Here is a 17,172-nt window from a genome sequence, read left to right on the forward strand (position 1 = left end):
GGGGGGGGGGGGGGGGGGAAGAAGACAACCTTGAAAGGAACGCATTGACGCAAGGACGATCACAATGGGCACAAACACAGAAAAGATTGTAAGGATTACATAAGACTGAGCAATGTTGTGCTCTGTTGTGCATAGGGCTACCCTTCAAACTGCCTCCGTGGCCTCTAACAATACAATCTGCCTTTCCTGGGAGCAAAACATGTTGTGTATCTGTGATTTCCCAGGCAGGCATTCTTTAAAGAATAAGTGCTAAATAAATGTTTATTTTCTGTTACTGACATGATCAAAACCCAGGATTTAGTCAAGGATAATATTATAGTCTATGATACACTTTTATTTTATTCCCCCCGCCCCGCCAAAGCAGAGAGGAAAAATTCCCTAGGGTCTTAATCATCTAGGCAAGCACAGATGAGATTTGCATCCTCTCCTGGTAAAATCCAAGCTCTTTCTCAATTTCTCTCAAGATTAGTCATTTTTTTCTGTGATCTAATACATTTATATATGATCAGTGTTTCCTTTTTCCCCCCCAGACAGATAATTCTGGATATTAGCTTTAAAAAAAAATTCATATATTTTCTCTAATCACTCCTTCACGATTGTAAACAATCCTATTAATTATCTCCAGATAGATCCTTGTGAACTTAACCAACCAAAGCATCACAACTTAGAAAATGGATACTTGAAAAGTTTTCCTGGAAAGTGAAAATTAAATGGCATATAAATGCTGTCTAAAGGTCTCCTGGGTTACTGCACATATTTCCTGCACAACCCACTGGAGTAATTTCATTGTTCAGATAAGGAGTACTGAGCTTTATAAAGGTCCAAGTTTTTAATGAGGCCGAACTTAAAACTAGAAAGTTGTTTTATTATTTATAACTTAGGGGTTTATTATTCTTGCTTAACCAGAAGTTTCTCCTAAAATTTGCAAATCCACATCTATTGCAAATGTGTGGGTTTAAGGTTTAAAATCAATCAAGCAAAGATAAAAGCCTTGTGCTACTCCAGCAAAATGTTTGTTTTCTAATGCACAAGGCTTAATTTCATAGTCTTTCATAGTCGTTATCATGTTGTTGTTATTGTTGTTGTCTACTGTTGAGTCAGAAATGACCCATATTTGACCCTCCAGCGGGTTTTCAGAGGCAGTTAATCACACAGCAGCTGGAAGATTCAAACCACGTGCCTTCAGGATTGTAGTGCAGCTTCTTGCCCCTAGCCCACGAGTAGGTTACAATTTAGTGACTCTATCGCTATCAGATCCTATGGAACCTTTCCCTAGCCTCTACCATTCCTACCATCTTTGATAAACTTGAGTCCATTGTTCTAGTTACTCTGTTAATCCATCTTGTTGAGAGTTTTTCCTCACTTTCTCTGACCCTCCACCTTTTCCAGCAGGAGGTCTTTTTCCAAGGACCGGCCTCTCTTGATAACATGCCCAGTGCATATGAGACAAACGTTTGTCATCATTGACTCTAAAGCACCCTGGTGGTGCTTCCTCCAAGAGAGTATTGTTTGACACTTCCTGTTCCATGAGATATTCAGTACCTTTCTCCAACATCACAATTCAAAGGTATCCATTCTTCTGTCAGCATTATTCATTGTGCAACTTGCACATTTATACCGATTTCTATTCCTTCATATTAGCCACAACAACATAGAGAGAGCTCTGTGGGCCTGGTGGACAGAAAGTAATGCTACCGAGACAAAGGCGGGTGATTTTAATCTGCAGCCCTCAGGCCTGGTTTTAATTGGTTTTTGTCAAACATTCTTCTAAGTGGTATAGCACAAGTCTGTGCATTGCTGTACAGAGGTAACTCGTGTTGCTGTGATGCTGAACACTGTGACACTAATGTGTCAAATGTGATAATGGTCACCCATGGTGGACAGTGTTTGGTGGAGCTCCCTGATTAAAACAAGCTTATAAGCAGGAGTGGCATCCACTTCTGAAATGGCTTGCCTCTGGAAACTATAAACTGTCCTCAGGTCTTTCATTCATAGGGTCTCTATGAGCTGTCTATGACTTGAGGACACTTAACAATAACAATATCAGCTTTAAGAATGAATATATATTTTGATCCTAGACCCTTGATGAGATGGATTGACTCAGTGACTGGTATAATTAGAGTAGTTGTGTTGGAGACAATAAGATTGGAACAGGCTAGAGCAGGTTTCAGGGTGATTGTTTGTAGGGTCACTCAGTTGCAAGGAACTTGATGGTACATAACATTTTTCTCAAACGTCTACAATTATTAGTGATCATGTTCACACTTAACAGTCCAGTATGTATTATACTTCTCTCTAAAGACTGGCTCTAGAAGTCATATGTAAAGCTTCTAGTTGACTAAAGTGAACTTCAGTAAGAGTATTGAATCTCTTTCTTTCTTTTCATAGAGCTCAAACGACCCCATCTTCCTCTGACTGAATCACCTACTGTTAACCCACATGGAGAAATTCTGAGCTACTTAAACTACTGAAAACTACGCAGCGTGGGCCTCCTTCAAAACAAGTCTCCATTAAGGTGAGCCAAGTCTTCTGGCCATAACTTCATGTCACAAGTCATTTCAGCAAATCAGTCTTTCTAAACAACCCGTGTGCACTCCAATGAAGTATCAACAGTGCCCTGTACCGAGACTTGCCGTGCCGTATTAAAGCTACTCATTTGCACCGGCTTTGAAGAAGGTATAATTTTCCATTTAAAATGTAAAATTCCCCATACAAACATACAAAAACACTTGCATAATTATGAAAATGTAAGTAAATCTTTTGCGAAGAGTAATTATGGTGGGCAAGGCTTGCCTGTGCCTGTGGTGTTTTATGTGTGTGTTTGATTCCACAAGCAAACTAATTAAAAACATTGCAAGAAACACTGAAATGCTGGCATTTTCGATGGGAAGCGGTTTGTACTCCTGACAAATTCGGCTTCGTGCTTCTAAGGAATTTTAAAATGGTTGTTATAATAACTATTCACTCAAACAAGCCGCAAACAAGAGCCAAAAATCCTGCTCTCAACTTGGAGAGCTGAAGCCACATGCCTCGAAAGAAGCTGCAAAACTTCTAAGAACAACGTGGGACAAAGCAAAGCATTTGTTTTACTTGCAACATTTATGAGAGGGTGAGGGTAGGCACGGTTGAATTATTTATGCAGCTAAAACCAGAAAAATAATTTGGAAGTTATCTTACTGCTTTTCTGTTAATTGCTTCCATGATTTTGAGAAGGGTAGCCAAGATGACTGGCGGAGTCATGTTTCCACCAAACCAGGAATTTTCTAGCGTGACAGCGAAGAGAATAAATAGCTTTTCATGGCATGATCCTAAAGGAAGAGACCTAGGAACCGGGAGAAGGAAGCTGCAGAATTATTGTCAGGGGGCCTGCATGGAAGAGATTACAGTTGGAAGAAGACATGCTCATGTCTTCAGCTGAGTGGCCGGGCACACAGGCTTTAGCGAAGATGACGCCACTTTGTACAAGTTACAGTACAGTCGCTGCAGTTCAAGTGGTAGGTGAGTTAGCAGTGGCATCTGGCTACGTGGACATCACAGCCCAGTCTCACCAGCTGACAGTTGGGTGTTTCGACCAAGAACAGACTCCTGAACCAGCTAGAAGAGTGAATTCATTGCTGGCAAGTTAACTCTGTCACCTGGGCAGCCCCGAAGATGAGAGAGAATTGCCCCAGCGTGTCTCCAAGGCTATACATTTATGGAAGCAGATTGCAGATCCGCCAGTACGTTCAAACGATTGAATTACCAGTTAGCATCGAAGCCCTGTAACAACTAGGCTTCTGGGGATCCTCTGAATCAGACCACTTGAAGTTAAACCCTGGCTTGTTCACCTACTAACTGGTATGATCTTGCTTGACCTAGTTAACTCATCAACTTAGTAAGCTCATATTTGAAAAAAAACACCCCAATATAATAAACAGTCCCTTCTCAAGTTTTTTTTCCCCTGCAAGAATTAGAGCAAACACATATGTACGTGTAAATGACTGACACAGATTAGTATATGGACTGTGCACTGTTAGGTTTGCCTCCAATCTATTCTGAACGATGTTATAAATATTGACCAATTTAAAAAGTGACTTCATTTTATAGAACTAGATAGGAAGGGAATTCTGGCATTGTATTTGGCAAGCAGTTAGGTTAGTGGTAACCCAAAGGTGATGCTCTTTGCTGGCTCAAGTCGACCAGCAGCTTGGTGGGAGATAGACAATGTCCTCCCCTGTGGTGGTCTACAGTCTCAGAATCCACTGAAGAGTCAGCTACCAGTCACTTCTTATTAGGTGTCAGTGAAGAACGTTCAATTGAACCAAAATGTCCCTTAAAAGTCAGCTACAGAAGGTATCTAAAATCCACAGGTGCCCCTGAAACTTTACTGTTACTCTGCAGCAGAAACAAAGGACCCTGTGACCACTTATGTAAACATGGTCAACAAGCAGAATCTACTGTGATTCAACTCTCGGTCAGAGAGCCCTGCAGATAGGGTGAAATTGTCCATACGATTTCCAAGCCTCTCCTTTTGAAAGCAGTTGAGGTACTCATCTTTCTTCCATGGAGTGGAGAGTGAGTTTGAGCTGTCTATAACCAGAACTACCTGTCTTAGCAGCAGAATGTGTTATGCACCAGAGCCCCCGAAATACAACAGACCCACAAATAACTCCTTATAACATCAGATTCAGGCAGAAGAATAGCTTCGATGAGACTTAGGACAAATGCTGTGATTCCATGAGCTGTTGCGTCAACTGTGACTCATGGTGACCTTATGAACCACATATCTGAATTCTGCCCTATCCCATACCATTCTTATCACCTCCAACACCTCAGCCCATTGCTATAGTCACTATGTCAACCTATCTTGTCAAGGGTCTTCCTGTCCTTCACTGACTGCCCACCTTTCCAAGTATGCTGCCTTTCTCTAAGCACTTATTCCTCCTTACAACATGCCCAAAGTATGTGAGATGGAGTTTCACCATCTTTGCTTTTAAAGAGCATCCTGGTTTTGCATTCTCCAGGACAGACCTCTTGTTCTCTTGGTAGTACATGGGAGTGTCTCCAACATCACAACTCGAAAGTATAGACTTTTCTTCTGTCATCGTTAGTCATTATCCAACTTCTAGATGCATAACAATCAATTGAGAAGAACATTACCTGTTTGGAGGGGGGTTTTTTTATGTGAAGGTAAACGATCTGTACGAGTCACCAACTTCAGTGCCAGTCCACCACTACACTCCAGCAAGCACAGTCTTAAAAATAATCTAGGTTTTTAAAAGTAGACAAAATATTTTCTCTACACTTTATCTTGTTTTCTGACCATAGAAGAAATACACTTTAAAAAAAATTATTATTTTGTATGTGTGTTTGTCTGTACTGTCAAATCAGATCTGACTTGTACAGGAGGAGATTGCCCCTCTATTTCCAACAAATAATGTGGTGGATTCGAACCGCGTACCTCTGGCATTACAGTGCAGCTTTTTGCCACTATACCACCAGATTATCATCTTTTCTAATGGCTGCGGCATTCCCCCCTGTAGAAATGCAAAGATACATTTCCCTTTTCTCTCTCTTGTTCATCCAGTTGGGTTGTTCCTAGTCCTTAGATACTGTAAATTAGTCACGATAAAGACCTGCACATAAATTTTTTTAATACTTGGTTGATTAATATTTTATTAGAATGTTTTAAAGTGAACTTATGAGGCCCAAAAAAGTGTTTCTGAAACTCTTAATGCAGACTGACACATGATCTTGTAGCATGCTGCCGTCATTTGTTTCTCTTCAAGCAATGCCTTCTCATTTCGCTCGATACTCACAAAGAAATATTTCCTAATAATTTCTAATCACCAAACTAGATTTTCTTTAAAAATCTCAATGTTTTAATATGTACTTTTTCATTTCTACTAATATTATCAGGAAGATAAGTAGAATTTCTTGAAAACAAAGCATATATGTAATAACTTTAACCTCTGACTTCCCTGTATTCAATTTCCCTTTTCCTTGGACAGAATTTGACAAAAATTTGTGTCCCAATTTAGTCAATAGGATGTTTGAGAAGTTCCTTACAATGCTTAGCAAAACTTCTCAACAGCTATTATTAATAATATTGCTATTATTGATGTTGTTGTGGTATTATGTACCTTCGAGTCACCAGCAACTCATAATGACTCTTTTGCAGGATAGCTCTGAACCCTGCTCTATTCTGAGCCAATCTCACTGTCTCTGATATACCTTCCCTTGTTACCCCAGTCACTGTGTCAATGCATCACATCCAGGGTTTTATTAATTTACCAATAATTATGACAAGCTGCATTTCTTTTTTACTCCTCTTTATTGTTAGTGATTTGTTAAAAACTTCTCAAACTCATTGTAGTTGAATAAGAACCAAGGCAGAGAGGGTCCTTCAGGAGATTTTCAGGAGCAAGAAATAAATCACTTGGGAGGAGGTTTCCCGACTCTCTTCCATGGAGCAGCTGATGGATTCAAACTGCATGCCTTTAGGTTGGCAATGCAACTCCTTACCCACTTGTCCACCAGAGCTTCCTGGTAATACATACCATGTATTAACATATTGATACTGATATAAGTGGCAATAACAAAGAAAGCTAAAAAAGGTGGTATTCAAATTGTATCAGAACCCACTTACAAAGGGTTATCAGAATGGAACCCTATTATAATTGCATAATTCAGACAACATGCACCTGTGTGTACACGTGTGTATGTATGAGTATGTGTGCAGGCTCTTTACAATCATACATATTTCTTGTTTGCTTATTCCTTGAAGCAGTCATGTGGTATCATGAGTGAAATTTTAACTCAAAAAAAGAAATAAATGTTATAGATATTAATTAACACATTGCCGCAAATGACAGTAATATACAACACACACACACACACACACACTCACACACAAACATGTTCCTAAGCACGGTCATCAATTTAAAAGTGTGCGGCAACATGTTAAGAGGCCCAAAGCCAAAAAGGTAGTAAGTAGAACCAGTGTTGCATACTATTCCAGCCAAATCCATAGACTTTCCTTGTCTCCAAACGCACAACGATCATAAATAATTGATGGGGATATTGACAGATGAGGGGACAGCTGTGGTGATGGTTGACGTTTTGCTTCACTTGCAGAACTGTGCTCATGAAAGCTTTAACTCAGACTCTCTCACTCTGCACCCTCGCGTCAGTTCCAATTTACAGCTCCCCTCTTTCAGACTGTCAAGCGGCTGGTGTAATCCATTGCAAGTTGTGCTACAAACCCCGAGGTCGCCTGATTCCAATGGTTTGAAACTACAGGCTGCTTCTTGAGGGGAAACTGTGGAGTCTCCTCCAATTTTAATTTCTCTCCTTGGATATGCAATGGAGGGTCCTTATGAGAACTGACTTAGTGACTGTGTAAGAAATCTTAACAGGAGGAGGCTGCCTCTCTGTCTCCTGGGGAACAGCTGGAAGATTTCAAAAGCCCAAGATGCAAAACCTTTTTTGTTCAGTAGTTCAATATGCTGTGGACTAGGCCGCCAGAGCTTGTCACATCAAGTAGCAACATTAAATAATCTCCTTCTTTATACACTCAGATGTTACAAGCCTGTGATACCACCGGGTACATCGGGAAGGAGGAAAACTGGTGTTATTTTGTCTATGGAAGTCTCTCAGATGAGAACAAGAGGGGAGCCATCAAGCCAACTTCCGAAGAATCGTTTGACAGTGAAACCATAGAAAGCATCTTTGCTACGTGACATTTGAATGCAGTGTAATGCCCTCAGCATTATAGTGATAAAAACAACAAAACCTCAAGGGAAATGCTCAGCTCCATGAACCTGACTGATGTGCATGAGTGGATTTCTATATTGTCAAACTAAAACGTGAAATGAGTATATTTGGCTTCAGCAGACATACCTTAGAGGACATAACGAAGCTTTAAAAAATGTTAATCCTTGGGAACCAAGTAAAACCTCTCAACCTGACTCTAGTTATGTGCATTATGATCCTTTATCATCCAGGGAACGTGCAGGACAAAAGAAAACTTCTGCTTTAATAGATCAGTGTGTGTAAATGCACAGATGAAATAAGCAACTGAACCCACTGCCATTTATTTCATCTATGTGCCTCTCAAATTAGTGATTTTTAAATAGCTGAGATAAAACCCTGCTTGCTGAAATTGGGGAGGACCTGAAACATTTGCTACAGAAGGCCAAGGACTGCAGACTTCAATATGGATTGAAGCTCAACACCAAGAAAACAAAGATTCTCATCACTGGGCAAATTGGCAGCATCATTATAGGGATTGAGACTGTTAAGTTTTAGTTTGCTTGGCTCCACAATCAACACTCTTGGTACCAGCAGCCAGGAAATGAAGAGACAAATTGTGTTGTGAAAGTCAGCTGTCAGGGACATCTCCAGAGCACTGAAGAGCAATGATGTCAGTCTGGAGACTAAGTGTACCTGATCCAGGTCATAGTCTTCCCAACTGTATGCTATGCATCAGAGAGCTGGACAGTGACTAGGGATGAGAGAGAGAGTACTGATGCCTTTGAGCTGTGGTGCTGGAGAAGAGTACGGGATATACCACAGACGGCTAGGAGAACAAACATATTTGTCCTGGGGAGGATGAAAACTGACTGCTCATTGGAAGCAAAGATTCTGGAGCTTCTTCTGACATACTTTGGGCATGTTGCAAGGAGGGACCAATCCTTGGAGAGGGACATCATGTTTTGGTGGGTGGAGGGACAGCACAGGAGAGGAAGACCCTCAATGAGACGGATTAATTCAGTGATTGGAGTAATGGGAGTAGGTGGGTGGGAGACAATGAGATTAGCACAGGATAGAGCAGGGTTTAAGGCTCTTGTACATAAGGTTACTACGAGTTAGCTATGAGCCCATAAGATTGTTCAGTCCTTCTGTTTTAAATTGCATAGCATGTTGCTAAGAACAGACTATTGGTTTCTATTTCCTTTTTTTCAGTTTTTTAAATTAATTTTAAATTGATTTTAATGAAAGTTTACAGAGACTTTGGATTTCCATTCATTCATTATGGCACTTTTTCTTCCTGTCCACCCCTCTTCTCAAATTTGCTTTTCTTTTTTAAAAGAAAAAAATGCTTTCCTTTTTACGCAATCCCTCTCCCCAAGTCCACACCTCTATGCAGCCTTCGTTTTGGACTTCTGTCATGACAATAATACCTAATTATATATCCCTTTTAAACAGTTCTCTCTCTCATCTGTTTCAATACAGTGTACATAATTTATCTCCTCTTTCATAGTCTCCCCACCAGTACCCATATATCAGTCCTGTTTTATAACAGTGGCATTATGCCGTATTTGTCTTTTTGTGACTGTGATATTTCACTCAGCATAATGTCCTCCAGGGTCACCCATTTTGTGTAATATTTCATGAGTTCATTGTTTTTCAATGCAGCATAATATTCCATTGTGTAAATATACCACAGCTTCTCTATCCATTCGTTTGTTACAGGGCACTTGCATTGTTTCCATCATCTCCAACAAAATTATGTATACTGCATTGAAACAGATGAGGGAGAGAACACTTTAAACACGTTACCTCAAATGACGGTAATGGGGATGGGTGGGATGTGTTTCTAAGCACGGTACTCAATTTAAAAGTTTGCAGCAACGTGTTAAAAGCAAGATATGATTGGGTATTATGGTTACAGCAAGAGTCCAGAATGAAGGCTGCATAGTGGAGTGCAGTGTGTGTGTGTGTGTGTGTGTGTGTGTGTGTTATTGTATACCAATGAAGGAATTTTTCTTTTACTTTTCAAAGAGAAGAGCGAACTGTGGGGGAGAGGGGTGGCAGGGAGAAAAATGCAACAGTGAATGCATGGAAATCCAAAATCTCTGTAAATGCTTATTAAAATTTATAATATTTTTTTCATAAAAGAACAGCAAGAAAACCCAACACCTTCTAAAAAGACTGAAATTATAAAAATTAGAGCAGAAATAAATGAAATTGAAAAAAAAACTCAATTGAAACCATCAACAAAATAAGGAGTGGGTTCTTTGATATGGTCAATAAAATCAACAAAACACTAGCAAAACTAACAGAAGGAGGAAAAGACACAAATAATCTGAATAAGGGATGTTTTCTATTTCTTGTTCTTTTCTGATTGTCCTACCCTGTTGGTTACACACCTCCCCCGTCTACTTCTCTCTCTGCCGCCTCCTTTAATCATGCTTTCCCTCTCTGCTTTCCACACTGTTTCTCTTGCAGGAACTGTTGTTCATTGTTAAGTGACATTGAGTCGAGTATGACTCACAGCAACCCTATGGGCTATATCTCTGAGCCCTTCCTATCCCCAGCCATCCTGAGCTTCTGTGACACACTCGAGTCCATTGCTGTAGTCATTTACATGTAAAGAAAAGCTTTGAGTTAATAATAATTATAATTCTAAAAAAACAAATGCTATTCATTCTTTGAGGGCCTTCCTAAGGGATGATCTTTCAATAGCATTGGCTTAAATATCCCCAAAATTTAGATTTCTAAATAGAGACATCTGGGAAAAAAATCTATCATGATTAATGGCCAATGAAGCCAGAAGAAGGTCTTCCTTAATTACTGAGATATAAAAAGGAGTGAATGTGTTGTAAAATGGGACTGACATCAGGATTGGAGATAGACTGAGAAAGAGGGGATAAATTATGTATACTGCTTTGAAACAGATGAGGGAGAGAATTGCTTAAAAGGTATATATGATTAGGTATTATTGTCATGACAGGAGTCCAGAGCGAAGGCTGCATAGTGGAGTGGACCTGGGTGAGGGATGGTATAACAATGAAAGAATTTTTCTTTTACTTTTCAAAGAGTAAACTAGGGGGCAGGGGTGGACAGGGAGAAAAGTATAACAGTGAATGAATGGAAATCCTGTCTCTGTAATCTTACATTAAGATTAATTTTATAAAAACAGAACACACTTAAACCTTTTGTATTTGAAAAAAAAAACTTTTTTCCATTAAATGTAACTTCGGTAACATGTATTTTATGCTGAGCCATTATAGAGAAATAAAGGCTTTTGCTATGTTTATGGTAAAAAAAAAAAAGAAAGGAGTAAATGAATCTTTTCTTCCCTCAAAAAAAAAATACATGTGAATCTGCCAATCCTTTTTGCTCTTAAACAGAATAGACACTCGTAGAGCTAAGGGTAAGAGGGCATTTAAACATTTTAGGAGGTGGTCTATTCTTGGAAAAGGAAATTACACCTTCTAAACTAAAAGGAATTCTTCTGAATGGGAATTGACTTTTTAAAAATTGGGTAAGATTGCTCTGGACAAACGGAGGAACGTGAAAGGCTGTGCTAATATGTGCTAAAAAACATCCCTGAGAAAGAAATCTGTGGTGGTGAGTGTCCGCTCATTCAACTAATTGCTAAGACGTTGGAAATAATAGATTATTCTCATAACATGTGAATTTCAGCAATTGAGAGTCGATGTTCACTCCCCACATCTTCTGACAGCCTAACCACTTATGTATCTGTCTCCTGTAACGGTCTCTGAAAACGAAACATAATGAAGAGAGAACCCATTAGACAATTTTTAGAACATTAAATGAAATATCAAAGTGTTACTATTTTCCTGAAAGTGCCCAGTGCCTGTCTTTCTCTAGGTATTTGTAGCACTGGGAATATGCTTTAGAATATTTAAAGGCAGAAGTAGAAATGTGTTAAAAAGCCATTATTTGGGATTATTTATCTCTAAGGACTATTCACAGATATTTCAAGTTTTGAAAGCATTTCCTTTCCCTCTTGAATGTGCCTTTTTGTACTTTGACTGCAAATAGAAAAGAATGACAGCTTTTATGTATTTAAATCAAGCCCAGAGGGACCCACTTTCTGGTTCTAAAGCTGCTTGATGGTTTGCACTTGGCCATCCTTCCATATTCAGATACATAAAAACAAACAAACAGGCAAAATGAACACCTTTTGGTCACCTTTATGTTCACCTTGGCTTTAAGGATGAGAAGCAGAAGGAATTTAACTTTCTAGTATGTCTGATATAAAACAATATGCCACCCTTAAATGTTACCTAAAAAAGCAAAACCTGTAAGTTAGGGCATTTATTAGGTGATCTTATGAAAACATTAAAAAAATAGGTGTGTCTGTGGCACATTATTTCTAAATTTATTACTCTGAGAAAACAGAAATATTTTTAAGGCTGTGTTTTGAGGTGGGCTTTGGATAAGATTTCTCTTCAACCATTGTGATAAATGGAGAATGGAATCAGTTATGAGAGGAGGTAGAATAATACAGAGAAAGGAAAATAAGTGAAATATAATAAGAAAAAAAAGGTGGTAATTATAGAGTGGAGAGAAATGGAAGAAAGGAGATGAAAAGAAAATAGAACAAAAAGCAATATGGGAATAAGGCCTACCATGAGCTGTGTATATGGCACTGTTTTCCCCAGTTTCAGCATCAGACTGCAAATTAGCATAGAATTCTTGCCAACCTGATAGCTGTGAAAGGAATTTCCCATTTCAGTTTGCACTTGTAAAAATCATCAGTGCTTTGGCACTAGAAGAGTCTGATGGTTTAGTGGTAAGTGGTTGAGCTACCAACCCAAAGTCTCATTGATCAAATCCACCAGCTGCTTTCCAGGAAAACAAAGAGCAGTCTTCTTCCGACCCTCCGTCATTTTCTCTCTTCAAATCTGGACCTCTTATGCATTTGGCCTTTATTCTGATAGGATGAAAATCATGGTGCAATTATTGCATTGAAAAAGATGAGGGAGAGAAGTGTTTAAAAGGGATATATGATTGGGTGTTACTGTCATGACAGGAGTCCAGAGTGAAGGCTGCACAGTGGAGTGGACTTGGGGGGAGAGATTGCATAACAATGAAAGAATTTTTCTTCTACTTTTCAAAGAGAAGAGTAAACTGGGGTGGGGGAAGAAGGGGCTGGGCAGGGAGAAAAGTGCAACAATGAATGAATGGAAATCCAAAGTCTCTGTAAACTTTCATTAAAATTCATAAAAAGAAAAAAAATTGAAAAGACTACCTTTATCTAGCTGGGCAACAGAATTTAGACTCCTCCTAATACTCAGACTCTTAAGGTTTGGATCTATAAAATAAGGAAGACCTGGAAAATACTCACTTGGAAACAAAGGGGGACAAGGAAACTCATTTTTAAGCCTTGGGGATGGAAGAAAATCCTTTCCAGAACATAAGTAAGGCAAAGCTTCATAGATACAAGGAATCACTTTTACACAGATCATGCCGTTCTTTTAATCATAATGCAACCAAGTTGAAAATTACAAAACACAACTTAAAATTTTGAGAGTGTGGAAATTTTAGAGCACATTTTTAATTTTAGTTCACGGTAAATTTGTAACAAGAATTAAAGTTGAGAAATGCTTGAAATGAAACAATTAGGAAAATACTGCAAATGAAGGCAAGCAGTAATTAGCTAAACCAATGTGCCTAGGAAAAACTGTGCATGTAAATGCTTAAATTTAAAAAGAAGTCTGAACAAGAAAGACAGACATGCTTAACATTAATGCACAGTACTAAAACCATGAAGAAAAAGATATTAGAAGTAAATAAAACATGTAAAATTAGGTTAAGAGATGCATTCATCACAAATTCTTGTTTACTGTGTTGTTATGTGCCATTGAGTCACTTGTGTCTCACAGCGACCCTGTGTACAAGAGCCCTAAATGCCGGTCTATCCTGTGCCAACCTCGCCGTCTCAGACACACTCATTCCCGTCACTCCACTCACAGAGTCGATCCATCTCATCAAGGGTCTTCCTCTCCTGCACTGCACCTCCACTCTCCCAAACATGATGTCCCTCTCCAAGGATCAGTCCCTCCTTGCAACATGTAAATTCTTAGAAATCTTAATACTGGTAAAGATATGCAAGAGAGAGGCTTTTCTAAGCTGGGGAAAATAGTGTAAATTCATAAAATAATTTTTGGAAAATAGTTTGGAAAATATCCAGTGCATTATCATAAGACTTGGCAATACAGTAGCTAAGAAATTAGAGACTAACCAAAAAGATCAGGATGTGAACCAACCAGCTTCTCATCATGAGAAAGAAGTGGCAACTTGTTTGCTTAAAGACCACAGCCTTGGAAATTCCAAGATGGCAACATCCACTGTTTGGACACATAGCTAGACTAGGCTATTTCACGGAAAGAGACATCATGCTTGGGAAGAGAGAGCAAAGGAGAGGAAGACCTTCACTGAGTTGGATTGACACGATGACTTCATCAATGGCCTCTCGTGTGTGATGAGAATGGCACAGGATAAGATAAAGTGCAGATCAGCTGTTCACAGGGTCCCTATGAGTCATACTTGACTCTACAGCACCTAACACTACTCTGACCTTTATAGTAAGTGTGAACTGACATCAGCTGGACAACAACTGTTCATTTAAAAACACAAATGCAATTAAAAATAGTACTCTTTAGCAAGTCTGTTAGGTAAGTAGCCTATTAAAATAGCTATGAAATGCTATTGCAATGACAGGAGCAACAATTATCTACATGCAGATACACAAGTTGAAGAGAGGCAAGAATATTAAAGAATACCATACCCACAAATATACTATACGTTTGACAGAGGATGTTCCTAACTCTGTATTCATATTCTTGTTCTTATGGTCTTGCAAAGTGACTAAGACTCGACCCTATGAACAACATTGTTCAAATCTACCCACCCCTTCTAAGGAGAAAGATGGTGTGACCTGTTCCTGTAAATCCCAAGACTTACAGCCGGGGGTTGGGGGAATACATCCCCAAGAACCATCGTGCAGGTCGGCTCTGTCCTGCAAGTTCTCTAAGTCTTGGACTTGATTACATAGTGATGAGCTTGACTATTTTCTTTCCTGTATGAATACATATTTTGATAGATGTTGCTCTGGGTTGCTTAAATATTGAATAAAGGGGGAAATATAAGGAGAATTATCTCCATAAATCTTATCTGTATTGGTTTTGGTTTGTTCCCTGCTTTCTTCCTTGTTCCTGTTCTACCTCCCCCCCCCCCCCCGTGAAAATATCATCTATTCTGTAAATGGCATATGAATAGAATTCTAGCTAGTATATTACAATGAATCATAATAGAAAATATTTCACTGGTAATATAACTCATTGAAGACATGATGCATGAATTTCTACAAGTTTTGTCAGTGTATCATCTCTAAATTGTCCCCAGAAGTATAATAAATAATTCCTTAGGATCTGATTTATTTTTGCATATAACAACTATAACTTATGAGTAAATTCCACTGCTTATAGTTTATAAAACAAGTATATATAAGCAGAAAAGCCTCTAATAAGAGCTTTTTATGGAAATAAATTCATAGCATAGATAGATGGTTATCTTAAGGCATCTTAAATATTGAAGAATGGTATACTTATCTCATTCCTTGGAAGAAAAGGAGTCATGGTCATATTTAATCAGAGCTTTATCCTCTGCTTTCATATACATATACATTTATCCTTAAAGGAGAAACATACTTTCTCAACAGTAAAGCCAATATTGAATTATTACCTTTTAACTTCATTCCTTCACATTGATAACTCTGGCAGAGTCAGCTCAAGGAAGGAAGAGAACAACTTTCACTTTCATAGCACATGTTAGACATAACGTAAAGGGAAACATATAGCAATACAGATTCATAAAAGACCGTGGATAGAACAGGAGAAAAATATGCAGAATTCCGTCAGAAAAGAGAGACTCTTACTGGTCACTGTTCAGTCCATGTGGGTTTTTTTCATCACTGAAATATTTTATTGCATGCTTAAACAAATAGAGTAATTTTTTCTTCACAATAAACAAGTGACATACTTGCCATTACAGGTTACATTTATCAGATCATGGTAAATTTTTTAACTTCATACAGTAGAAATCTAGTGGACTCTGCTAAACAAGTGTACCATCATTTATGCAAATCCTTATAGACCCAGCTTGGTTCTTCTCCAGTGTCTCCTCTTGGAGTTAGTTCTGATTTTGTTGCTAGTTTTCATTAGAATCCACGGGGGAATGGGACAATTTTTTTGCTTGTTGGCCAGGACATTCTTGGTCCTGAAAGTCTTAGGAGAAGGCATCTTGAAGATGGGAGGTTGCTGTGTGTTCAATATGATCTGGATCTCTTCTCAGAGAAAAGACGGTAAGCAGAGCTCAAGACCTCTAGGTCTTAAGAGGTTGGCTGTTACCACGATTTCCAGGAAGGTTTATCAACGGACTGATCTATCGAGGTCTCAGTCCCAACCCTGCTCAATCTATCTTCTTGAAGGTCTCCTTCTCTGCCCTCCACCTTTCCAAGAATATGCTCTTTCCCAAAGACCAGCCCCTCCTAAAAACATGCCCAAATTACATGAGAGTTTCACTACTCTTGCCTCTCAGGAGGGAGCACCCTGGCTGCACTTTTTCCAAGACGTATTTGTTCGTCCTTCTGAGAGTCCTTGGGATATCCAGCACTCTTTTCCAACACTACAACTCAATGGTACAGACTCTTCTGTTAACCTTATTCATTGTCCAACTTTGAGCTGCGTAGCAAGTATTTGAAAAGATCATGGCTTGGATCAGTTGGACTTTAGTCTTCAAATTGACACCATTGCTCTCCAGCACTTTGGAGAGTTCCCTGAGAGCAGACAGTTACAAGGCACTACTAATTTTTATCTCCTGGCTGCTGGTGCCAAAGGTGTTGACTGTGAATCCAAACAAGATGAAATCATTGACAATTTCTAAAGATTATTAATGAATCGAGAAACGGTTTCTAGTTTACAATGGCACTATAAGAATCCTCCTAGTGGCAAAGTCTGCAAGAAGTTGGGCTATAAACCCAAAACTTCTACTTCTCTGGCAATTAAAACTCACCAGCAGCTCTATGGGGAAAAGGTTGGCAAACCTCTCCTGTGAGATTTACAGCCTCAGAAAGCCATTAGAGGTTCAGTTTGAGTTCACTCGATCTTGAAGTCAGTGAGTTATATAGGTAGTTTGAGGAGTAGAATTGAAGAGGAAGAGAGAATTCTAATTGTATGTGTCTTTATTGTCTGAATTGCTTATAATGAGAATAAACCATTTTTTAAACTTAAAAACATTTATGGCTGGAGGCTGAATTTTCGACATTTACTTTTACCCAAGCAAATAATTTAGAATGCAAGATTCTTAAAAATTACTTCCTTTACAATTACATGATTGCATTTAAAGGAAAAAGGTTTAGAGTTAAGAAATAAA

General features: G+C 38.8%; 1 protein-coding gene across 1 annotated transcript; it reads right to left on the reverse strand.

Moving 5' to 3' along the window:
• Positions 1-15,887: 15,887 nt before the first annotated feature.
• Positions 15,888-16,040, reverse strand: LOC102843347 (60S ribosomal protein L39-like). The gene has a single exon (XM_006883341.1). The coding sequence runs from the start codon at positions 16,038-16,040 to the stop codon at positions 15,888-15,890; it is 153 nt and encodes a 50-aa protein (XP_006883403.1).
• Between the last annotated feature and the right edge of the window lie 1,132 nt (positions 16,041-17,172).

This window comes from Elephantulus edwardii, unplaced genomic scaffold (assembly GCF_000299155.1).
Source record: "Elephantulus edwardii isolate Elephantulus edwardi_28Jun2011 unplaced genomic scaffold, EleEdw1.0 scaffold00027, whole genome shotgun sequence".
Classification (NCBI taxonomy): Eukaryota; Metazoa; Chordata; class Mammalia; order Macroscelidea; family Macroscelididae; genus Elephantulus; species Elephantulus edwardii.

Bases quoted from the DNA above. Each gene is read 5' to 3' on its own strand.
- LOC102843347 (XM_006883341.1), bottom strand. From the start codon at position 16,040: ATGCCTTCTCCTAAGACTTTCAGGACCAAGAATGTCCTGGCCAACAAG.